Genomic DNA, 27,533 nt, shown 5'->3' on the forward strand with positions numbered 1-27,533 from the left:
CATGGTCTGCTTGTTATGGAGTCGATTGGTGGTGGAGTTGAAATAGTTGGAGGACTTGAAGATTAGAGGGCATGGTGGATTGATAGAAGGTTCAATGACGAAAATAAAAATAGTTTAGTTCCGCAATGAATAATACCAAAGAGATTTTTTTTTGTGCATTTGTTTGACATGAGGGTTGAGAATTTGAGGGTTAGAGGATTTGAGTAAAAAAAAGAGTTTACGCTAAACGGATGACGGAGATCATATTAAGGAGAATGAGATTGTAGAGAGTACTGATGGCGAATTTGAGAGTGTGGTTGACACTGCCACCATCAAGGGTGAGGGATCGAGTGGTTGAACAATTAAATTGAAGAAGATAATTGAATTATTTGCAACCTAATCACTACCATCATCAAGGGAGGAGATCGAATGAGTGAACAATATTTTAAATTGGAGAAATGGTGGTGTTAATCTTACAAAAAAAGTTTCTTGTTGCGATAATATGAGCTAAATCTTCTCACTCTTGCTTCACAGTTTTCAGGGGGCGGGGGTCTTGCTACCCGGTCAGTAAGTTGGGGTCCAGGGGAATTCTGTTTCTAATTGACTATTTCTACATCTGTGCTTGGAATGGATCTAAACCTAATCATTTTGATGTAGATAAATCAGGAAATTCTGGCAATCTAGGGTATTATTTATAACCCATCAATCCTCCATATTTTTTTTCTCCATCGCGTTAATAATATATATTCCCCCTGTCCCGGTGGATGTAGCTAACACATTGTTAGTGAACCACATTAAAACTCTGTGTTAGATTTCTATTATTAATCAATCTATTTCGTTCTTGTATTTGTTTTCGTACTTATAACACTTGTCTCATCATACAAAACGCATGTAGAGCTGTGGGCTAGAGATCATCCTTTTGCCGACATTCCTTAAGGATTTATTTTATAGTGCAGTAAGTTCTAATGGCTCATTCATCACTAACCACTAATAGAGATTGGCTTGAGTTGTGAGTTGTGACCTGAGAATGAGACAATGTTTATAATTCATTGTAAGTTATAGGGTTTTATGCAATATAATGAAATGCTCCACCACTAGTACTCATGTTTGATCCTTGACACTCAAACATGGGTAAGACACTTGACACTTTAATTTGGTTCAAAATATTGGGATATTTTATAAAATAGTTGTGTTGGACACTTGAATACGCATTCAAATCAGACATGAATATATGAGTTTGAGTAATATAGATGACAAAATACACATTTCTTTAGACTTGTGAAAGTTTTTTCAAAAACATATCAAGATACAAAAGCTTGTCAGTGATTTGATCATATAACAGGGAAAATGAATGAGAAACCAATACAAAATGGAAAATATCAAAAGAGAACTTTTGTGCTACTAACTGGGCCAGTGGCCACTCTTCCATTAAAAAAATCAACATACAGGAATCTGAGCAACTCAGGAATTTGTGTATTGTCAGAAGATTGAGAAGAAAAATGGGAGGATGAATATGGATATATGATCATTCTCTGCTAGTTATCATGAAAACGTTCTCCGGTGAAACATGTACTATCAACACTTGGGAAGATCAGATGGTGGTGGTGGCAGCTTCTGATTGGGTAGCTTTCCATCTTCGACTATCCAAGCCATCTTCAATCCCCAGCTGGTGTGAACTTCCAAATGACAATGCATGAACCATACTCCTGTATTTCCAAATGAATCATTTACTTGAAAAAGAAGGTAAATGGAAAAGGATTTGTGAATTAATTGATTTTACTGATTCTCTGTAGTTTTAATTTCCTTCATGGAAATCAATGATTTCATACCTGGATTGTCTGCAAGAAAACGAATGGCAACCCACCCTCCGGCAGGCACACCAATAGTGTTCCTCTCGACTGGGTCAACTAAATTGTACTTAGCAGGATCTTTTTTGGGATCAAAGTTTCCGAAACCTTGACCAACCACATAGAAATTGAACCCATGAAGGTGAAGAGGATGACTCTCAGCACCAAGGATACTGGTATCTTGCAACACCAACTCCACACTGGTATTGTATGGTAGAACCACCACCTTTGTCCCGTCTATAACCATTGTGTTGTTAGGTGGTGTGCCGGTGTAATTGAAAGGGATCAATGGCGAGGAGGGGAAGTCAGTAGTGTAAACATTCTGTGATTGGTGGAGGAAATGTGCTTGCAGGAGTGCTTTCGAAGGCATGACAAATGAAATATTGTTGACAGCAGCCGCAAACATGGTGGTGTTGCTCGGACCTTGACAAGTTTGGTTTTTCGGGCATGGGTTGGTTCCTAACCCTACTGTGAAAAAGAAGTTTTTGTCAACATGTTTTGGTACATTGGCTGGGAATTGGGAATTTGCTAAGCTTTTGAGCTTGTTGGTGAAATTGGTAACAAAAGAGGTGTCTCGTAGAGCTGGTAATTCGGGTTTGAAGAGAGGAAGCTTCTTGATTGAAGGTGAAGGTTTTGGGTAGTGGTATTCAAGAATTCCCGCAACAGTGGAGTTGTCAAAAGTGCCATTTCCAGTAACATAAGGCCTAGCCATCATCAGGAAGTTTGCATTAGGATGATTCGTCTTTGTCTTAAGGAGAACATTTGTGGTTTGTCCCGGAGTTATAATAATCGTATCTGCCTCAAATGGCTTTACATAAACAGCATCAACATCCACGATTGTGAGAGTGTGGTTCGCGATGCTAAAGAAGAGTTCGTCATTCAGCGCAGCATTGATCAGCCTCAGGAGGTACGTTTTGCCCGGTTTTACATTCAATTTAAAGGTGTCTGCAAGCATAACATTATGAAATAAGTTTTTGTTTTCAGTGTCATAATTGATTGTTTATTATCTTTGCTTGATGCTTACTTAGACAAACTAGATAAACATTTAGTGTTCGATCAAGTTGGACTCTACTGACCCAAACACATAAAATGACCCTACCGAACTCCAAAATTAAACTATATGCATAAACTTAACAAATTGCTCGACTTGAAATATCATAACCAAAACCCGACCAAACTCCTCAATAAATGCTCCTTGAGATGAACTACCTTTAGCGGAGCAATTATATAATGGTCCGGGTAAGCCATTTATGGTGTACGCATCTGATACATTTGGACCACCACCTGTCTGCAAAGCTTGGGCAATGACCGCCTCAGGATCAGCATTCCACCACTCTCCTACAAACCCACCATATAATTCATATTTCACATTTTGTTAATATTTTCTAAAGTTCTTAAATAAGATTAGCATATATTGGATAAGTTCTGCAGATGCAATTGACAGTACCAAATATAAGAGGAACCTCCTTATAGGGATGAGGGAAAGGGTAAGGAACACCGCGCTTAGGGAGAATAATGATAGGTCCATATAGAGTCGATCTGAGCCAAGAAATGTGAGCATGCCACCAAAGTGTGCCTCGTTGCCCAACAATGGTGAAGTTATACACGTAAGTTTGCCCGGTTTGGATGGGGCACTGTGTTATATATGCTGGCCCATCTGCCCACCCACTTCGTAGTTGTCTGATTCCGTGCCTGCTCATCATTAAAAACAACATAATTTTGAAGGGTGATCTTTTTATAATCTTACTTTTCAATTACTCTTCGGGATAAAACTTGAAAATGAACAATACCAATGAATGGAAATATTGTTTTGGACATGGTTGACGACTTTGATAATGAGTCGATCACCCTCTCGAGCAACAATACGAGGCCCTGGAAACTGCCCATTAACTGTCACAATGCTCTTAGTGTGGCATAATCTTGTCACATTTTGCAGCTTGATCTACAACCACATAATATCAAAACAAGAATTAATGGTTAGCAGAAATTTATATATGTTAGTACAAAATAGTATTGAGTAACATAAAACACTTAAAAGACGTTTTAAGTACATCAAACTTGTAGTGTCTAGTGATGCCAAAGTGAGTCGCATTGACGATATTGTTCGAAAGAATGCAGCATCCAATGCTAAGAAAGGCAATGAACAAAATTGGGAAAGTTTCCATATTTGGAAAACTAGAAGCTTAGAGAATGTATTTGAGAGTGATACAACTAATGAGCTTGTGAATGATGATGAAACACTCAACTGAGAAGCTTATATAGAGTGTATATAAAATGATTAGGTGCAAAAATAAAATTATGGATGTTGATTGTCCAGCACTGTTTACCAATTTGTTTGTTGAATAGTTGCTTTTAGGGTGATCTCCAAGTCTATGTTTTTGATTTTTGTGTTTTTGGTCAGAGCAATGTCATCTTACCTTTTGTTTTTGAGATGTTTTTTTTAGTTTCGTATACACGTAAAGTTGCAGATAATTTTTCTATCACAAGTACTAATCATAAATAACATTTTTATTTTCGCAAAGGTATGTATGTATGTATATGTATTTATAATATTTTTAGAGTATAAATTATCTGCTCAAATTTTTTAGTTGAATTAATCATTTAACAATGAGTAATAATAATCAATATGGTATCATTGCATTTTGCACATTTGTTAATGTGAAACTTTGACTATCACTGAATTTAATTGCATCACAACATGCATTGTCACAAATCCAACTCCATCTATGTTTTTAGTAGTTTAAAAAAATATTTCCTCGTTTATGAATATTTGCAACACTTTAATTTTTACATTGTTCATAATTGTTATGACCTTCAATAGTTAATTAAATTTAACAAAAAATATAATCATTTGAAATTCTATTAGATTTTTCTTAATATAAAATTTTAATAAATTAACTTTTTATGATTTTTTTATTTATATATGACTAGAGATATTTGAAATACATCAACTAAGTTAAGGAGGGAATACATATTTTGGTAGATTATCTAGGTATTTTGCTAGGCTTCTAAGTATTTTTCCAAAGTTGGTAACATATGTCTTTGTTTTGTAGGAGTAGCATGTAGCAAAAAGGAGTCACTTAAGGGGTACTCATGTTCTATCCTCTCCTCCAAGTTTTTCTATGTAAACTTTATCAACTTTGCATGCATGGTTACAAGGTCTATGTCCGTACATGTCACAAAAGTGCATTGCAAAATACTACTCTCTAGTCTCTACTCTCATAGACGTATTTCCCTGTGTTTCATTGAGTTCGCTTATTTATAAACTATTCAATGTGAATCAATCTTATTATCTGTTGCTTTTGTATTTTCTCTGTTTCGTTGAAATTTGATTATTTAAAACTTTTTTATGTGAGCCGATCATATTGAAAGAAGTTTTGGATAAGTAGCTACTAGCTTTAGAGGCAAGTATTTTTTTTATTTTATTTTATTTTTATTTTTAATATTGCACATGACAAGTAACTCATTCGAGGAGAAACTTAAGTGAAAATGTAAACTCTTAACCTTTTGATGATAACTATTGGTAATCAACATTCCTCGAATGTATTTCCATTATATTACTAGTCATGCACATTTATACAAATTTATAGAATTTATATGTTCATGTGTTGAGTTATAGAGATGCCTAGGGGCTATTGGAGTGACCTGGCTAATTGATTTATTTAATAAATGACGAAAAAACAAAATGTCCAATGATTAGAGAACTACTATAGTGTCTGTTTACAAAAACAAAGGAATCAAACTTATGAATCATATTGAGATACGTATGAGATTTGCCTCCATATATCAGATAACCAATTTGAATTTATGCTAGATAGATTTATCGTGAAAGTAATTCTATCGTATATGACAAATAATGGGATACATAAGGCTAGACATGGATTTTATTAACTTGGAATAAACATGCAAATAATTACTAAGGAAAGTACTTTGATTGTCAATGACAAAAAAGAACATTCTCATCAAGAAGAAAAGACAAAACTCAATTTTCTATCTCTTTTTATGTTAGTAACATAGGCTATAAACTAGCTCATTGATTTACATCGATATGAATCGTCTATTTTTATCTCAAATTCATTAAATTTTATAATATAAGCTTAGCTGGCTTTTCTTTAAAAAAAAGATAAAAACACTAATATAAAATTCTAGAATTGTATAGTGAAATTGTTAATTCCATCCGAAATTGATACTTGGAGTGGTTGAGTGAAAAATGAGTTAACTCATTAAGATTAGGTCAGAAATCACAAGATGTTTGTGAATTGTAATGCACATGAAATGTACTTCATCAACGACGAATAGAATTGCTTTGTTTGCATGTCTTCGTGCCACAACATGGACCTCTTGTAATTCTGTTTGTCCTTTTGATCTTGGTACAATAAGATATTGATATATTGCTATATGGAATAATATATATTCTCTTTAAATTTATTACACAATTCAATCGTAAAAAATTTATTCTACATTGTAGTGAATGTAATTTTGTTGAGAGACTTTAATGATAATATAAGAGAGACTGAAATAGAAACAAAATTAAACAGTTATACGTTTTTTTGGTTTTACGCATGTAAAAATTAAAAAGCATTCAAAACTACTTGGAATTTTCTTATGTATGGGATATACTAGGTTCAATGATGATGATGATATACATATATCGACAATTTTTTTACGTTGTTAAACAATAAAACTTTCGAGTTTTCACTATGCTATTTGTGGATGTAAAACTATCTTATTTTGTCTTACTTATTATACATCATTTTAAATTACAATAAAAAAATTTTATATTTAGATTATGCAAAATAAATAAAACAAAAAAGCAAGTTGACTTTTATGCTAATCACCTCTTTAGAAAGCAAAACTTTACAAATAAAGAAGCAAAGCAAGAAAAAGACATTATCTTAGGAATACTACATATACAAGTAGATACAAGTAAAATAGTAAATGCAAAAAATTTACACAAAAGTTTTACATACTCTCTAAGAAGTGGACCAAAACTTATACCCATCTGGCCATCTATAGATATTTTTACCAACTCGTGTTTGGTCAAACACCATTTAACTAAGCTCTACCAACACTATATTTTCCCCAAACAAAATGTTCACACTTCACTTCGAACTCTGTATACTTCATATATTATCTAGCTAATCAACAATACTTAATATAATAGAGCACAAGAATATACATTTATATACTTGTATTATATAAAAAAACAAATTCTAAAAACCAAGTCCTAGTCTTTGACTTGCTAAATCACACCTAACCTTTGCTAATCCTACTCTAGTTTGCACCAAATCAAACTCCATCCACATATTTTGTTGATGATGATGCCCAATTATATAAGCCTCAATTCCAAATATATCCGAATTGCCAAATGTAAAGCAATGAACCCCATCCATATTTCTGACTTCACTCGGAATCCGATACAATAATCGTTCTTGAAGTACACTCATTTCAGCCCCTTCAAACATTAATGTTACGATAGGTAAAAGTGGGTAACCTATTTGAGTTAATGGCATCCGATAACATAAATCCATTGCACCTTGAAAAACATAACTCAACTCTCCTAATTCTCTTAGCTTATCCTTTGTTTGCGCCAGGAACTCGTTTTTAATGTGGTATAAACCTGCCCGAGTAAGAAACTAAATTGAGTACCCGAGTCAATCATGGTTTGACCGGCCCCGATATGATCGGTTTGGAGGATGGATTTGGGTAATGATAATAATTTTCCCCCAACTTTAATCCCTACAAATGGTATAGAATATGCCACTTGATCAAAATACGGTAAAGGGCTAGATACTTTTACCAAGGGAATATATCTTCTAGGTTTAAGTCAAGGAATCTGGGCCTCCCCTAATGATAACACACCCGACGAATCTTGACCCGAAATACAACACGAGAACTTCGGGTAACTCATTTGAGAAACAAATGATAACGACCCACGGTTCATACCCAATAACCCGGTCGTAACTGAATCCGTATCCGAACTACTAAACCCTTGATCCATACACCCGAAAACCAAACCCGGTATTGAAGACCCGCCCATCATAAAATTATCCATTGCAAGTGTACCTTCCATGGAGGAAGCATCCGCATAAAAAACTAACACATGGCAGAGTTTTTCCGGGTCACACGAAACGGGTATATTAAAATCCCAGGTCCGGGGTTTACAAATGGGTGAAGAACATGAAATAACCGAATCAGAAGTAGATTGAATCGGGTCATAAACTGAATTTATATTGGGGTTTTTTTTACAATGAAGCCATGAAAGTTCACTTCCTGTATCTAACACCATTGAAACAGGTTGTGGAGGTGTGCCAACTAGGAGAGAGACTGTAAGACTTACGTTATGATGAAAAGGTAGCTTACGTGTCTGCATTGCTGGCCGTCTGATTGATCTATATGGGATTTCTTTAGCTTTAAGAGTAAACATAACTGTAGACAGATTTGATGCAAGATTACTCTGGTTTGATTGAACAAAAACAGAGCATAATATAATTATAATTACATGAAATAAAAGAAAAATATGGAGAATTTGATGAAATTTTGAAGTACCCATTAATGGGGTTATTGATTTAAATGATTTAAAATGAATTTTGGGTTATATTTTGTAAAAAAATGGATGAAATATGAGATTTTTAGAGATTTTTGATGGGTTTTTGAAGTGTATGATAGGTGTTTGATGTGATGACAGAAAGTACTACTCCCTCCCTTTTTTTTAATTAGTTTATTTTACTTTTTCATATATTTTAATGTAAATTTTGAGTTTAATATCTCATAGTATTGCATAATAAAAAAATTTTAAAAATTATATATTAAAATTTTCTATATCAAGAAAAATTTAACAAGATTTCATATGTATATATTTTATCTTGAATATATATTTCAAAAATTAAATTTAAATTTTTTTCTTATAAAGTGAAAAAATTTATAGTGAAAAAATAAAAAGATAGTACAAAAACTTTTAATTACTATAAATTTTTTTGGGATTTTCTAACCTTACATAACTCAAAAAATTTATCACTCAAAACTTTATAGTGTAAAAATGGATGGTTTAGAGAGGAAAGATAGTACAAAACAGCTGGTAATGAATTAGGGAAAAGAACTTGATTTGCCCAAAAAAGGAAAAAGTTAGGGATCTGAAATTGGAAACAAAGTAATAGAGATTTTTGTTTTTAGAAATTTCAATTTATGGATTACAAATAATATGAGAAATTTTGTTTTTGAATTGTTTTGATTTATACATAAAGATGAGGAAACTACACATATAGGACACATCTAGAAGACTCCAAGTAGGTAGAGTACATCACTCATTCTTAAGAATTTAGAAAAAAAAAATTTGTTTGATAAAAGAAATTTGGAATACTATAAGAATTCTGAATTTCGTATAATAATGGGATTGGTAAAGTTAGATACTTTCTATAAAGATTTACACTTATTAGTAATTCTAAATTTCTTTAATTGTAATTTTTTTTGTGAATAACATAAAATATCAAATTTTTAAAAATTGAAATTCTATTGTATTTAGATGCAAATAAACAATCTATATTATATCAGGTTAGTTTTGGGAAAAAGTGATAAATTAATATGCCTAAAATTACTAATTCTATTAATATTTTTGAGTTATGTAAGGTTAGAAAATCCCAAAAAAAACTTTTAATTACTCCCTCTATTTCTTTTTATTTGTCCATTTTAAGTTTGTCAACTTTATGAGAGAGAAATTTAAATTAGATTTTAAAAGTATATATTGAAGATAAAATATAATCATGTGAGATCTTGTTAGATTTGTATGCAAAGTTTTTTAATACATAATTTTTTATGATGCATATTTAAAGATATTACGACTTAAAATTTACTAAAAAATACGAAACGAACAGATTACTAGATTAGTCATAAATTGTCAAACTTTAAAATTAAGCCAAGCAAATAAATTTTTTGTACATTTTGAACGATAGTTATGTTACTAAGCATGTTTTTATAGCTGAGCCTTGTGCAATGATCAAAGTATCAGACTCATCAACCTCGTCAATGATACGTCAAAGAAGCCGCCCGACAAGTGTTTTACATTCCACCAACATTTCTCAACTATGTTTCTAAAGAATTCTAATACTCGTACGTACATCTTCTCTTGTATTTCCTAATCTTTAAAAGAATTCTCATTTGTTATCGAGTGTTTCATTTATTATTCATATTAAAAATCTTTTTATTTATGTTACAAATTTTGAATAGAAATAACCCTATTCATATTCACGTTAATATTTTATAATGCTTATAGACCCCACATATCTTCCCCTAACTCCAATTTAACGTTTTTATCCAATTTAACGTTTTTATATTTTTTATGGTCCTCATATGTTTACTATTAATTTTATAAAATTAATTTTTTATTAGTTGTGGTTCCTATATTTTTTTCCACTAACTTTCTTTTAATATTTTTCTAATACTTATGGTCCCTATTTTTCTCCAATTAAATTAATTTTTCAATTAAATAATACATTCACTATCTAAAATATTTTATTTTTCTTAATTCCTATAAAAATTTCTTATGAAAACTTAATTAGAAAACGGAGAGAATATTTATAAGGATACTCTTTGGGATTAAAACCCCAGAAAGTATATAACGACATAATGCATATATAATTAATTTTGTGTCCGGTAGATACATGGGTGGAGCGAGAGTTATATACATGTGCCCATGAGATCATTTCACATTTTCACCCCATTTAATTTTGAATATTTAGATATATTTATTATTTTCATATATAATAAAAAAAAGTAATGATATAATGTATTAAACTCGTTTGACATTTAGATAACTATAAAAAGTATCTAAAATTGATATATTATAAGAGTAAAATTAGCAATCTATTTGAATAAGTATAAATGTATAATAGGATATGACTTTTTTATGTCAGTTTTTTGGATAGTTTATGTTTCGTAAGCTTTATAAATTACTTTCTTAAAAAATTATTATTTTGCCTAAATTTAAATTTCATAGTCAAATAATAACTTTTGACATTTTTAGACTTTATGTATTCACCTTATTTTGCATGGCAATTGACAGAAATTAACAAACTAAATGGCGTAACTGCAAAATTTTTGGTTATACGATATTTACATTGGTTCTAGACTTTTAGTATTGATTTAACTTTAATTTTGACTTTTTAAGCTAAATTATTATAGAAGTCTAAATCTTTCACTAGATAAAAAAAAGTACAATAACAATGTTATAAAAGCTAAAAAATAATTTTATTTCTTTTTCATATTAAGTAAAATAAGATGAAGATGAAGACTTGATATGTAGAAGTATATTCTATTGAGGAGGAATGTGGGAGCAGCATATATCATTAGACTTACATTTACCCAATACCGTCGGATCCATAAACCCGTTCAGCATATTAATTCAATGCATACTTTTTCTTGGTTGCTCAAAGCATTTCATGCACTTATAATTTTTAGGAATATTCGCCTGATTTGAACTACTCAACGTTCTTGATGCTGAGTTCATATCTTCCATCATTTAATTAAAAACTCTAATTGAAATATTCCTATAATATATAATAGTATTATATTATTTTTAAAAAGAATGATAAATTTGTTAAAGGACCGTAAACAAGACCTATACAAGGAAAGAATACGTTAACTACACACATTTTTTATGTAAGTTATTTTTCAACTGAAATTAGTAGTGGTCGGATTTGTTGAACGCGTACCATTAAATACTAGCATTTTCAATTGGATTTCTCTCGGTAAATAATAATATGATTTATATTTATTCCAATAGCTTTTTGCATAAAAATAAAAAATAAAAAATTCTTATTATTGAAAATATTGCATTCTTTTGAAAATGTTTTTCCGATAATATTATAACACAAAAACTTAGACGAGACGGTCTCATTATGAGACCGTCAATTTAGGCCGGCCTAATTCGCGCGTGTAATAACATTTCAGTTTTCTGGGTATTTATCAATTTTGACCTTTAAGATCAAAATTGAAAAATGCCCAGAAAATGAATAAAATACCCTAGTTATTACACACGCAAATTGAACCAACCCGAATTGACAAGCCTTATAATAAGATCGTCTCGTCCAAGACCAAGCTGATATTAAAAACACCCCTATAAAAATGTGTAACATCATCGTATCATATACCGATTATATGAATACCAAATAATGTGACTAATCCTTATAACCACTATGAAAAAAATAATTATCCAAAAATCAACTATTATTTATCTATATTGAACCGGGGGACTTTTTTGGCCGCGCTTTCTTTTATGGGTTGAGTCGTCGCCATCTTTTCCTCTTTAGATCTTGGCCTTAGTTTTTTTATGAGCGGGATATATTGGGTAAATGATGATGACGATATTGTAATCATAAATAGCAGTAATTTTTATAATTTTCTAAGATTTAAACAACTAAAGAATCGGGTTAATCTCAGTTAGAGCAAGTATTATTTTCTCCGGGTAAGGTCTTTGATGAATTCTCACATATCGCTCTTATCTTTTTAGCCTACCTTGTAATTAAAAAAGATTTAAATGACCAAAAAAAGAGTTAAAATGTAAAGAGAAAAAGAAACATAGAATTAATTATCTAAAGAATTAACAAGGATTAGAAGCATCAATATAAGAGTTGTGTATTGTGAAGAAGCCATTTTTAGAGTAGAAGTATGAATAGATATATGTATTTTGTATTTTTTATTTTCTAAAGAAAATTTAAATGTATGACTTGCTTATTTACTCAAATTGTGTCCCTTTTTATAGAGTGATTGTTATGGCTTAGGAGTAAATATGATAATCTTACTGATTTCATATCATATCAAAGAATATAATCACATTATTATTATTATAATGATCTCTATTACAAGTATTACATTATTATTATTATTATTATTATTATTATTATTATTATTATTATTATTATTATTATTATCATCATCATCATCTTACTGATTTCATACCATATCTAAGAATATAATGTCATTATTATAATTGTTACTATTACATATGATACTCTACTGATTTTTTGTAACTAATGACGATTTATTAATTTGATAATGACTATTACATAAGTATTAGTTTTCCAAATAGATCATATAATGTAAATACATCATGTCATATTTATGATATGTAATAATCTTAACTGATATATGTGCGATAGAATCAAGAGAACAACTTAATACAAAATATGATTATATCAATTATCATTGATTTGAATTATAATATTTATGAAAATTACATAACAGGCCATCGTAAAATGGATGGTTCATGGACAAGGCCGATTTTGGAGTTAAGAATTAGTAAAAATGTCATCAAGTTGTGATAATCCGAAATATGAGTAATTTAATGAGTACCAAAATAAATGATCATTTACTCGAACATCATGAAAATCAATTGCTAAATGTTTTATTCATGAGTGATGAACGGGACTCAAGTTATCACAAAATAAAGTAGGGGTGACTTGAGAAGTGTAGCCTAGTTCACCTTATTATATAGTCAAGTTTAGTGTAATTTGCTAGCTAATTTGCTTTTTGAATTCGCAATTTGTTTGAGAATAGTCTAAAACTGACTATAATTCACTTTTTTCGATTCGTGAGGAGATTAGCAAATCATGTGACACTGGTCCGTGCCAAGGTCTTTTGTCATTTAGAGCTCCATATTATTGGATTGTAACCCATTACACATGCAAATGAAGTAACGATGATCAGAGTCCTTAGTGAAAAATGTCATGTAAATAATTTACGTATTAGGCGCTTGAGAGCAAACCAATGAAGATCCATAGGACAATGCATGAATTGGGACAGCTTGTTGACGGATAAGGCAACTTGGGGACAAGTAAGAGCAAGATATTGTGATGCAACAAAAAGTGCTCGGCTGCTTTCCTTCTCGCTAAGTAGCCTACTATAGAAACTCGTCCAATTCATTAAATTGTTCATGTGAAATATTTTTTAAAAAAAATTTAAAATAATGATACAAGTATATATTATCGTTATTAAATTTATTAAATATATGGTTTTTTATTCATTTAACTGAACATATAAGATCTTAAATTATTAAATATTCTCATGTAATCAATTATAATCCACTAAAATAATTCAATTTACTCTTAAAAGATTACATTTATTATTTTTCAATATTTTTATTAATGTATGATAATTATTTTATGAATGTGAGATACTTAATGTGGATCTCGGAGATTCTTTATGCTAGAATCTCCTAGCTTTTATATGTAAGAGAAGAGATCAGAGCAAAGTTAATTATCTCACTGACTATGTATTTCAACTTGGGCTGGACTGGGCCTTGGCCCAAGTTAACATTTTAGAGAAATAAGTACAAATATCTATAAGTTAAGCTGCAAATGTGAAGTAGCGGAGTTGTTCTGTGGTTTGGACAATTTTAATTGAAGTCTTGTGTTCGAATACTGCAAGAAACAAATTTGTTTTTATAAACCCAATCCTTCAATATTAGTCTCATTGCTCCCAAGATAACAACCAATACTTTCAATAACTATTAATTTAATACATTTCTACCAATTTTTTAAACTTTAGGTATACTAATTGTTATTTGCCATGTATAATAATTAAGACAAAAATAAAAAAATAAAATTTCATTGAATGAAATTTTAAAATTATATTAGTTATACGATATTGACATTGGTTCTTTTATTGTTTTTTTTTCAAATTCCGTTGGTTTTGTTATTGATTTGACTCTAACTTTGAGTTTCTAAACCCAATTAATATAAAATTTGAATCATTCCATTAAAAAATAGAAAAGAGTAAAATAAGAATATGTTATAAAAGCTAAAAATAAAATTTTATTTCTTTCTCATATTAAGTACAATAAGATGAAGAATAAAGTATATTCTATTTAGGACCGTAGGCGCAGCACCAATCATTAGACTTACATTTACCCATACCACTTACATAAACTCGTGCAGCATATTCATCGCATACTTTTTCTTGATCCTCGTAGCATTGAGGCTGCTCAAAGCATTTTATGCACTCATAACCAATTGGAATATCCCTATTTGAACTACTTAACGATCTTGATGCTGAGCTCATATCTGTCATCATTTAATTAAAAATTATATTATATTGAATTATTCTTATAACATAAATGAAGAGGGCCGGTTTTTAGAACATCTGGAGTAACTGATCGCCTAGTGTCCATATAAGTAAAAGGTCTCAAATATTAATGACGTTATTCATTAGGTCTAATACAATTCTCTACAACACTTTTTAAATGATTTGTTTGTAAACCCTTTTTTTATAGTGGAAAATTTTTTATCTTTTAATTTTAATAGGCCTCTAAAAATCCGCCCATGTAAAATAGCATTATAATAATACAAAGGAATAACAAATTTGTAATAAGGCTTGTAAGCTTATAAAAAAAATACGTTCACTGCACACAAACTCTTATTATTAAAAAGTACTGCATTCTTCTAAAAATGTTTTTTTCGATAATACTCATAAAACCCCTAAAAATATCATTTTTTTGTAAACATTGCATAATATATTACTCGACCCCTATAAAAAAAAGTATAACATCATCATATCATATATCGATTATGTGAATGCCAAATAATTTGATAATCCTTATAACCACTATTAAAAAAATAATTATCCAAAAATCTACTATTATTTTATCTATATAATATTATAGTCATAAAAAGCAGTAATTTCTAAAATTTTCCAAGCTAGAAAATCAGAATTAATCTCAATTGAAATATGTATTATTTTTCGGGTAAAGTTTTGAATTCAATTCTCACAAATTGTTTTCATTTCCTTAGTCTACCTTATAATTAAAAAATATTTAAATGACTAAAAAAAAATTAAAATTGTCATAAAAAAAACATAAAACTAATTACCTGAGAAATTAACAAGGACGATTAGAAGCATCAATATAAGAGTTGTGTATCGTGAAGAAGCCATTGTTAGAGTAGAAGTATGAATAGATAGATGTATTTTGTTTTTTATCTTCTAAAGAAAATGTTAATGTATGACTTGCTTATTTACTCCAATTGTGTCCCTTTTTATAGGAGTAATTGTTATGGCTTAGGAGTAAATATGATAATCTTACTGATTTCATATCATATTAAAGAATATAATCACATTATTATTATTATTATTATAATGAAGATCTCTATTTAATGATAATGATAAGAATCTATAATTAAGGATTATATAAGAATTAAATTCTATTTTATAGGGATAAAGAATAATTATACAAATAATATAATATTTCTCTCTAATAGGAATGAAAAATAATGATACGAAATATATATATTCAAGGAACGTTACTAGTTAGCATAGTGCAAAAGTACAGGCACGGTAACGGTTGTAAAACGGATTTTAAGGCTAATACAGATGATATCATGGTTAATGAGGCTTATATTACGGTCGTAACAAGCTCTAAAAACCTTTATAATATGTTTACAATACGGTGATGCGATCTTATTTTATTTTACACTATACAAGCTAAGATTTATTATATCATTATATAATTATATAAGATATTATACATAATGATATAAAGATTATATTTTAGATAACCAATTAAATGGAATTAAATTTGTGATATAAAAAAAATTCTGGTAAAGATCTAGATTCACTCAATTTTGTGTTCCTTTTATGGTAATTTTTATTGCAACGTCCAGGAGGATCAAAATGCAACCCGTATACGAAGATAATTTTTATAACAGAAATCGTTAGGTATTACAATAAGAATATTGCTAACAAATGTCAAGGGGACGTTCCTTAATAAAAATAAAATCAATTTTATAAAATAAATTACAATATATTAAATTTTTAATTCAATAAATATTAATCATATTATCTTGCCAATATAAAATAAATTTTAAAATTAATTATCAAATCACGTATTAAAATAAATTATATTGTTAATTTTTTGTTATTTAATTTAATCTTTCAATCTTGTCTTATTCATTCCTCGACCAAAGTCTTCTAAACACCCCAATTATGAGGTACTAACTACTAATATACTTCTATAAGATATTCATTTATTTGGCCTAAAGTTTAGTTATGTTCCACAAAAAGGCCCAATTTCTCTATAAAAAAAAAAAGTAGGACTAGTGACTGTTTACTAGTAGCGGTTTTTATCTCCATTTGTTGTGAGATCGTCTTTTAGTAACACGATCTTAAAAAAAGTTTATATCCTTATAATCTATTTATGGTGGTACATTTCACAATAAAATCTTCTCATACAATAATTTGTAATTAAATTTGGAGAAATAAATTCAATAAAGTAATTTGTGGCCCAAAGTCAGTAATTCTCTCTGGTTATAGGCTTGTAGCTATGTTTTTTAAGCAAATTCTAAATCTGTCAAACAGATCAGATTGAGTCAGACTTGGATTTAGGTCATATATAAACAGGTTAGAAAAAATCCTGGGTCCAAACTTAGCTCATTTAGTTTATTAGATCGAAAATTACAATTATCACCTAATGTAAACCCATTTAACCCATTTAGATTTTTTAAAATTGTTTCATTTTAAGGCTTTTAACATTGACCATATCTAATTTTTAAGGCCTTAACTTTTCGTTTTTAGTTGTTTGCTTTGTATTTATTATTAAAAAATAGAAAAAAATTTAATGAATTAAGTTTAAATTGTACATATTTATTTAACTCGAAATTAACTCGTTTAATTAAATGGGTTATACAAGTTTATTTTAAATTTAAAATTTTGACCTAAACCTAACTCATTTAATAAACAGATCAAATCGAATAGACTCATTTAACTAATTGCATCAAAAGTCTCATTTCAAATTCATTGATTTCGAATTAGTATCGAGTTGAATTAGCAGGTGGATTTGGCTTTTGACACGCCTAGCAAATTCTTATCATTTGAGCTTATATCTACATTGTATGGATACTGTTGTGTAGTTGTATTCGTATCAGACATTGATACAAAACCTGCACTTAGTGGATACCGGATACTTTAAGGTGGTATTCGGTATAGGATAGGCCGGAACTCTTTCAGTACTCAATTTTGTATGCATACCAATTAACTCACTTATCATCCTTTAATGTTATATCTAACAAAATATAGTTTTAATAACTTTAATCAAATAATTTGATAGTCTAGTCAGCCCAAGCCTATATCATCCTTCACGTTTTTTTTTTTTTTTTTTTTTTATAAACTATGAACACTAACTATTTGCATTTTGTTTTATTTTATGTTATTTATTTCTGAATTTTTGAAACAAAAAACGCTTTACAAATTAAGCTTATAGATCCAATTATGAGTAAGTAATACTCTCTGTCATTTTTTTCAAATTTTTACTTAAAATTTAGTTTATTTTATGAATTTTATTTTAACACATTCAGTTTAGTTCAATTCAATTTAGTTTTTATTATAACGATAAAATAAATAATTTTCTGAATTATAAAATAACGGACAAATTAACGATCCTATTGCAATCATAGATGAAGTGGGACACCAATGTTTACAATGAATTGCAAAGATTTAATCCAACTTCTTGTGTTGGTTGTGATTGGATTTGGGAAATGTGATGCAAACATTGTGGTTGATGTGGTAGGCAACCAATGTTTTCTCTTTGTTTTGTGTATGAAATTAAATTAATGAATGAATCTCTTCTTCCCATTTAATTTTCACTCACAACTCATTATTCTCACAAAAAAATACATAGCATTTGTACCATAAAATTCTCTATTTCAAATAGTACAAAGTTGGAAATAATAGAGCTACCATGTTCTCTTTGTCCAATAACATTGGAAAAAAAAAAAAAAAAAAAAAAAAAAAAAAAAAAAAAAGTTCTTAATTGAATTATGATTTACGAAGTGGGTCTTTAGTTAAAAATTCCAATTTATTAGATAGGGAATGTGCATCTTAAATATTTTTAGATTATAATTTTTTGTCTATAACAATAGAATTACTATATTTTTCTATTTGGACAAACTCGTTTAACAAATGAGAAATATCCAACATATGTGGATTTTTTGTTTCTTTCTCATAATACTTCACTATGCGTAAAAGCTATTTAATCTAAATGTAGCAAATTGAATTTAAAAAAATATGTTAAAAAAGGTCGTAAATTATCTTAACAAGAGGATGAGATTTTTAAAAAATTACTTCTAGTTTTGAATTAGTGTTTTTATATGTTAAAAAAAAAAGGTCGTAAATTATCTTTAAAAACACATTTTAATGCTCATGCAATTCAATAAATTCTTTGAAATACATAATTTTATTAAAAATAATAATTGATGCTAATTCACTATTAACAAGTACTCAAATAACCACTACCTATATCATATGTTAATATATTGGCATGAGATAACCCCAAAAGCAAAACAGACCAAGATATTTAAAGGAAACTAGGAAAGTAATATAAAGAGTGACAATTGAAGGCAACTGGTTCCCCTTTGTAAGATCAAACACCAAATTAAATACCTGCTCCTAAATGTACTACCTATTTTGCCAGGCCATTCATAATTTATACTGATACAGTTCAAATTTACTCAATTTTCATTTTAATTCATTCTATAATGAATTTATCCTGTTTTTATTTTTATATCATTTTTTCCCCTAATATTAATATTCTCTTTTATTTTTCACAAATTGTTATGAGAAATGATCTCTACGAAATACGCATTAGATATACGGACTAAATAGTCCAATTAATACAAATTAAAGAGCACAAAAAACTGGTATGCCGCCACCAAAAGAAGTTTATATTTGCCAAATACAAGCCTTAAAACACTCATTTTAAGACTTGAAAAGCTAAATCTAACACTTAAAACCCCTACTCCAGGCCTTAATTTTTCTTCTCCGAAGGCTTAATTTGATTTTTTTTAGCTATCGACTTTAACCCTTAAAACACTCATTCCACCACTTAAAATATCAATTCTAACTCTTAAAACCCCTACTCCAATCCTTAATTTTATATTTTACTTACTTATTCCAACTATAAAATATTCATTTCAAAACTTACAATGTCTATTCCAATGGTTTAATGTTTGTCAAATGTCCAATTCAAGCTTTAAAATTGCTACTTCAAAATTATAATCTAGGCCGGTGAATGGTCACATTTATGCGGCCGTCTCACATGAGATTTGTTGATTAAAGAGAAAATAAAAATAAACTTCTTAATTTGAGGTCATTTCTTTGAAAGACGATTCCTCGTAACAGTAGTTATTTATTCTTAATAACTCAGTACTTTTATCTCATTCACCCAACTTTATAGTCTTCATTTCAAAAGCAATTGGAGCAATATAACTGCAAAATACAAGCACCCAACCTAAAATATTAGTTGATTCAAATAAGTTCAAAGTCAAGAATCAAGATTTACCCAATTTTTTATAGCAATTTTCAAGTCAACTTTCTAGTACTTTCTATGAACATTGAGCCACCATGTCCTTCAATTTTAAATAAAGAAGCTGAAGTTAGATTTGGAATTTGTTGTCTTTGTTCTTGTTAATACGTGAGCATAAGGATCGGAGAAAGTTCATATAGATAAGATCTACTTATTAAAAAATCATTTGATATTTAAAACACAAACAATACTAAAAGACTACAAATTTATTACTTCGATTTATTTATTTGTTACACTTTAACCAAAAGTGTCTTAACACGAGACTTATTGTATCGTCCTTCTGAAAGTAATGTGTTAACTTAGTGATTGAAGACAAGTTAAGGTTTAAACCCTTCTGAAGGTTTGAATCTCAAATAAATAATAATCACCTTGTGAAGAGAAATGAATAATTGAGATGAAAGATAGATTAATCATTTTAATATCGTCGTATGAGTGAAAAAGTTTACTCACTAAACGAATACACGATTCCCTCAGACAATAACATAAACTAAACAGTGCAAACAATCATAAAACATAAGTGTCCTAAGATGATGGAAAAAATAATGGCAACAAAGGTGGCTTATCTGGCAATCACCAAGCTTCTTTCTCACGGCCATGAAGCCATTAGAAGATCATTGAGTCACAAAAGAGGTGTGCTGAGTTGGTAGAGGTAGGACCAACCAGCTTTTTATAACTGTCATAGACTCTCAGCCACTAAATCAATTTCGCTTTGTAAGCATGAAATATAGCCTTAATAAAATGCAAGTTTAACCATCAATTATACTCTTAACTCTTATCAAACCAAAAAACATGTAATGTAACCCATACCAAAACCATAAAGAAACAGACCATGATTTGACCAAACAATCAACAGCAACAATCACGATAAGCAGAGTGTTGTGGTGATAGGATGGGATGTGATGCAGCCTTATTTTGAAAATGAGGCAACGGAATTAAGGTTTCCGTTGTCACTTGGTTCGCAATAAGCTACATCGTCGTCCATCACTCATTCTTTACAAATGAGTCATCTTCAACAACGATTCTACACATTTCTGAAAACACAGCAAAACCAAACACAAATGCAGAACCGAGCTTACAGCAGATTCTAATGCAATTTACAGTAAAAGGAATCAAATATTTGCTAAAAACACCATATTTAGGAACACCCCCATGTGGGGAAAACAAATAGGACCCCCTAGATTAGCATGAACCTATATTTCTCCAACATCATCAATAGTATGAAGAGAAGATTGCCATAATATAAGACAATTAATAGGGGAGAAAACAGAAGAGGAAAGGATGATGAATGATGATCAAACAGATAAAAAGATGAATTACTGCACTTGTATGATTGTCAATTGTCATTTTCTCAGTATGAAGAAGATAGATGACAGTTAGTCTATGTAAAAAAGACAAATACTGCAAGGCCAAAGGCCCAAAGCCAATGCTAAACAGAATTGAGCTGACAACTTAGCAACAAACTGCAAATCAAACAAGAATAGAATCATTTGAACTTCAATCCAAGCACTTTATTCTACCTGACATGTTCCAACATATGAGCCAGATAATTTGTAAATTGAGCCCCCTATGGGCAAGATCGGTGTCGCATGATTAACTAATTTCCTCGCGAATCACGATCGAAAAAAGCAAATTATAATCAGTTTTGGGTTATTCTTGGACAATTTTGAGCGAATCGCAAATTTAAAAAAGCGAATTAACTGGCGGATCATGTTACATAGACACCAGCTTGGCACAAGCCTAGATTCCACTTGGAGAGTAATTCATGTATTTAAAGAAAGTTCAATGAACACAACTACACAAACATATACTCCTTTTGAAAGGCAAAGGATGTAACTTGGACTAAATATATCAAATGGAGACCAAGTGAGGCAAGCTTTATCATGTAAACATATGAGTACTACTGAAGAACTAGCTTGATTCATTCTAAACAAAAAATTGATACAAGATAAAACAATGATTAATGGACAAATAACAAGAACCTAAATACACAATCTCAAAGAGGATACCTTATAATGGTGAAAAATAAACAAGATTATACTTTTGGATTACACTCCATTACACTTAATCTAGTATGCAATCCACATTCTTATTGCATCTTTACTCCTCCAAGGGCTCTACTTTCTTGCTCCTCTTCTCTTCTAAATCATTGTTTTACTCATTTCCTATATAATTTTCATCTAATCCACCTCCCAACTTCCTCCCTTTCACTCTCATTTTTCATATATACAAAACCAACCACCATAATCCTAAATTCCGATTTCAAAACATTTGACACTTTACCCATCATCACCATCTTCTTATACTACTTCCCATATCGAAACCCCTGCTTCTCGATCTCGAAGAAGCGCTAAAGAACGATGTTGCTCGACTCCTTTGACTCGTAACCCTCGAATCAGTACTCGAACTAGTCGAATCCTCCAATGCTTGATGGTGATTTCTATTCCCACCAAAACATGAGAGCAAATTCCTCACAGCCCTTCGAATTCCTCCAATTTCCCTTGATCTTGAACCTCTAGAACCCCACGAAATCCTCCTTGGAATACCTCCTTGATTAAACCCACCATCCATTTCTGTATAAACAACTGGTAATTCCCTTTCCCCTCTTCTCCCCCCAGAAAATCTCCCAACTGCAAACCCACCTCCTGGTAGTCTCCAAATTGTTAACCCAACTGTTTCATCCTCATTACCCTCAACTAAACCACCACCATTTCCATTATTAACACTATAATTATTATTGCTACGCCCATTATTATCAACCGGGTTTAATTCGGGTGAACCACTGGAATTATTATTATTATTATCAGAAGGCAACTCATGCCTACATACAGGGCAAGAATTTCTTAAAGACAACCAAGGTAAAATACAATCATGATGATAAATATGCTTACAAGGCATCTCTCTTGCTTCTGAGCCCAATTCAAATGCTTCTTTACAAACAGCACAATACACTTCACATTCAACATGTTCATCAACTATTGCAATTGTCGGCATCGATTCGATAGCTGCTTTCGACGCTGGTGGCTGTTCGTTCCTACCTATACCATTTATCTCAATCTGCGCCAATTGGTCCAATAATCGATCAAAACCCGACCCGAGTAGAAACTCGGAAACACTGGCGGGTAATGGTCTCAAACCCGAACCTCCTCCATCATCATAATACAGCTCATAACTCCCTCCTGCTCCGTGAACGCCATTTTCAGGTTCGGATGGGGTCCGCAATACGATTACTGGATTAAACGGTGAACGATCACCTCCATTTCTTCGGCTACGGCGAAATCTAGGGCTAGAAGAGAACGAATTGGAATTCGGAATTGGATTAGAATTAGTAGGGTTTCCAACCATGTACATAGCTCCGGCGGGAAAACGACGCCGTGTAGAGTCAGAAAGAGGAGAAGAAGAGAGTTGTGGTGGTGGAAATAAAGTCGGAGCAGAATCGAATTCTTCAAGAAAACCACCATGACAATCAGGGCAAGAGATTGAATCAGAAGAAAGAGAAAATTGATTTGTTGAAACCCTAACAAATCGATTACATATGTAACACCAATAGGATGAATATGAAGATGTATTAATAGCTGCTGTCGACGCCATTAAAGAAACTGATAAAGTTTCAATCTTTTTTCTCTTTCTTGTAGATCCAAGTATAAAATCAATCAAAATTTGAAAATGAAATTGGGGGTGATAAATTAAGAAGGAACAAACCTGGAAATTGGGGGTTTTAGGTGTCGGGGAGGGTGGAGGGGGAGGAGAACGGTGAGATTCCGGCGAGGAGAGAGAAAGAGCGAAAATGAGGAGAGAGAAAGAGAGGAGAAATAATAATACTAATGTATTGAGAATGGAATTATACTAGAAGAAGAAGAAGAAGAAAATAGTGAAATTATTTGGAAGAAAGACTGACGAAAATAAACGCGTTGGAATTTAAAGCGTGGTTCCCACGCTTATAAGCATACACGTGTAGAATTTTATTCGGTAAGGGTTAACGGCGTTAAGAGTAGTTAAATAAGAAAATAAAGTGGAGTCAAACTCCATTAGAGCTCCTCAAAATCTCTATTAATTAATTTTTGTTAGATAATAATTATTTGGAGATTATTTTGCTAGAATTTAGTATTAAAAAGTGGTTTTGCAATATCTTTAATAATAATAATATCAATCATGAATTTATTGAACATGAATTTATTGTTCAATAAATTCTATTTCTATACTATTTTATTTTATTCGTACGATGAATGTTTGTTTTAATAACTGCAAATTAAAAATAATAAGATAATTTGATGATTTTTTAAGCTAACTTGAAGAAATGATAGGAGTATATAATTGATACTTCAGCCAAGAACTGCCTATGAGGATTTTGGCATACTCTGTGGAAACTCGGCTAGGATAATTAATATATATATATATATATATATATATATATATATATATATATATATATATATATATATATATTCAAGGTGACGTTGCCAATAAAGAGAGAAAAAGTTCAAATCATTCGAAGAGGTGTATTGTATTTGAGATGCACATCTTTATGGTAGGTTAAAATCTGTATATACTCTATCATAAAGTTAACTTTTATTTTATTTTGTTTTGTTTGATTTAATTTGTATTTTCTTTCTTTAGCATCAATAGTATTATTTTCTTTAGTTTAATATCATTTATATTTGTATTATCACTCTATTTTAACTATTTATTTTATCATTTATTTATTTTTTTGTTTTATCCTTTAACTATAAATTAATTTTAATAATAAAAATTTTAGGTGTTTTTCTTGGGGATAGAATTAAGGAGTTAGTTTATAAAAATATATATATGCATGTGCCTTGGTCGTAACTAATAGGTACATATGATTAGGTACATCTTTACGTAACTTCCACTTGCATAGAGCATTCGAAGGATAGCCATCAAAATTCAAAAGAATGGATACTGTTAACCAATACATCCATGGGATACACGACTAGCTAGGCTTTATATAGGTTCTTAAATTCTCAAATATCACATGTAATTTATAAGATTTAAAGTTGCATTTTAATAATTTTCTTTATTTTTGTTTTATAGATAAAATAAGAAGAAAATATAATTTAAAATTTATAGTTTCTTACAACTCTCCTAGTAGTACATATCATATAGAAATATCACATAATTTTCAATAAAAAAAATATTTATAAAAAGAGATACAAAATTAAAACATACAAAATTAAAACATCCATAATTGTTGAAAAATCATAACTAAGTATAAAGAATAAATAATGTTGGATTTTAAAATGAATTTTAAAAGAAGTGGTTAGAGTAATGAATTAAAATAAGCTTATTATTGTTGGACTTGCCAATAAAAATCTCAATAGAAAAAAAATTCAAACTGTCAATTTTATATAAAATTGAAGAACAGTTAATGATGAAATATCAAAATTGAGGTGGAAACATATATTATTACGCTCTATATAATATTGAATCGTTATAAAAATGTAAATACAATACAAATTTTTAGTTTAGTCATTTTTAATCTCAATCACATAAGTCAAAATCCAAGGTAATTAATGTGATTTCTATATAACAAAATTCTTAAATTATTTAGTTATTAAAATTATTTATTTAAATTATTTCATTTACTTTGACTTTGGGAAGTACTGAATAATTAAAATTTTTAAGTCAAAGATGAGCACGTGAGTTGAGAATTAATTGTGGAGTTGATCCCCATCCCCATCTCATGGATTGTAGTCAAGAAATAATGAGGTATTGCGAAAAAAATATCCTAGTTTTATGTGGCGCATAGGTGAACATGTAAACTCTTGTATATAAATATATAATATTTTATAGGATTTTAATTAATTATTTAAATATTTAATCAAATTAGTCTTTAAAAATGATATTAAAATCAAATGTTTAATATCTAATATAAATAAAACATATATTGCATCCACTCAAACATAGGAGGCAACAAACAAGCAATTTGATAGCATTCACCCCCATTTTCTGAAAAAAAACAAGACTTTTCAAAATCAATAGGTTTGTACGTACTCTTTTGCATTCCAAATAATCCAAATATAATCGTAACAATTATATAAAAATCCAACCTAAAAAAAAAATTTAAGAAAATATCCAAATTGTTGTAAATTGAATTCTGAAACAACATGACCATCATGCTACTCCCTCTCTCCTAAAGAATTAGTTTTATCTTTTCTTTTAGTCTTTTTTATTAAATTTGCTTTATTTTTAGTTTTGGCCATGAAACATTATTTACAGTTTTACACTACTTTATATTTTTTAATTCGCATACACATATTTATTTTACTTTTTCAATGAATCCACACATTTTTTCGTCCTACTTTTTCATTTCATCTAACATTCATATAATTTTTGACAATTACTTTAAAAATTTACAGGTTTATATATTAAAAATGTTTTACTAATATACTTTATTAATCTAAAATCGTTATTAAGAATCTTATAACAACGACCTAGGAAGACTTGAGAAATTACTAGGATTTTACAAGAATACTTAAAAATAGAAAACATTTTTAAAATTTTGTGATTAAAAAATAATTTTGAGTAATTCAGTATATATTTAATTTCCTCACTTCCATAGCTAGTGCTGTATTTTTTATTTTGGTTTGTCTAATAAGTTTTGTTATATTTTTATTTATAGTAATGGCTATTCACGCATAAATTCATCTTTCCATCATGTTCATAGATTCCTTCTATTTTCCAATAAATGTTTTTTATCTAATTTATTTATTTTAAAGAAAGATGACATACAAATAGTGAAATACAGTAAAAGACAAAATACAATAGATAAAAAGTACTCTGTCCCTTTGATTTAACTTCAAAGAAAAAATAAGGTGTTTTTAAGAAAACATAGGTATTTAGTAATAAATAAAGAGAAATATTAATTTGTGTTGATGAAATAAAAAAATATATATGAATGAAATTTTAAAAATATAGTTAATTTCCAAAAAAAGAAATAATGTAAAATAAAAGTAGCAGTTCAAAATAAAAAAACTATGTTAAATAAAAACCACAAATATTGTAAAAAGTTCGGGCCGGACTGACATCAGAAGCGTGTGGAAAAGGGTAAGAAAGAACCGTGAGCCGGCCGGTATTAGTCAAGTCAAGTACTTCAAATGTGTAATGAGTGTGAGGAAATAAAAGCACACGGGTTTTCGGCATTTGGTGTGGAAAATAGAGAAATGACGAAATGCAAAGTTGCAAAGGGGAAGAAATTAAAATTGAAAGTCATGATTTTCACAATGCATGCAAAACTTGTACTTTAAACCTTACACTTCTAAATTTATTGTTCACATTTGTAAAACTATGGTGGTGTTTTGGAGATAATTTATGTGCTCCCTAAACCATACGATCCTATTATCATGAGA

The 27,533-nt window shown here is 29.8% G+C and overlaps 2 protein-coding genes, 1 long non-coding RNA gene and 1 pseudogene across 3 annotated transcripts; 1 reads left to right on the plus strand and 3 right to left on the minus strand.

The window, feature by feature from the left end:
* Positions 1-1,548: 1,548 nt before the first annotated feature.
* Positions 1,549-4,109, minus strand: LOC130803555 (laccase-17-like). The gene is made up of 6 exons (XM_057667722.1): positions 3,878-4,109; positions 3,617-3,768; positions 3,274-3,518; positions 3,036-3,164; positions 1,809-2,771; positions 1,549-1,685 (listed from the first exon to the last, which is right to left on the minus strand). Exons 1-6 carry the CDS (start codon positions 3,989-3,991, stop codon positions 1,555-1,557), a joined length of 1,734 nt encoding a protein of 577 aa, XP_057523705.1. The 5' UTR covers positions 3,992-4,109; the 3' UTR covers positions 1,549-1,554.
* On the plus strand, positions 2,594-5,110 carry LOC130803556 (uncharacterized). The gene is made up of 2 exons (XR_009039929.1): positions 2,594-2,733; positions 4,880-5,110. It is a non-coding gene; the product is annotated as an uncharacterized LOC130803556 (long non-coding RNA).
* Positions 5,111-6,798: 1,688 nt separating this feature from the next.
* On the minus strand, positions 6,799-8,689 carry LOC130803557 (aspartic proteinase PCS1-like; annotated as a pseudogene).
* A 13,375-nt stretch (positions 8,690-22,064) lies between these two features.
* LOC130803558 (probable E3 ubiquitin-protein ligase RHC2A) lies at positions 22,065-24,064 on the minus strand. The gene has a single exon (XM_057667723.1). It carries the CDS (start codon positions 23,755-23,757, stop codon positions 22,456-22,458), a length of 1,302 nt encoding a protein of 433 aa, XP_057523706.1. The 5' UTR covers positions 23,758-24,064; the 3' UTR covers positions 22,065-22,455.
* Between the last annotated feature and the right edge of the window lie 3,469 nt (positions 24,065-27,533).

This window comes from Amaranthus tricolor, chromosome 17, assembly GCF_026212465.1.
Source record: "Amaranthus tricolor cultivar Red isolate AtriRed21 chromosome 17, ASM2621246v1, whole genome shotgun sequence".
Lineage (NCBI taxonomy): Eukaryota > Viridiplantae > Streptophyta > Magnoliopsida > Caryophyllales > Amaranthaceae > Amaranthus > Amaranthus tricolor.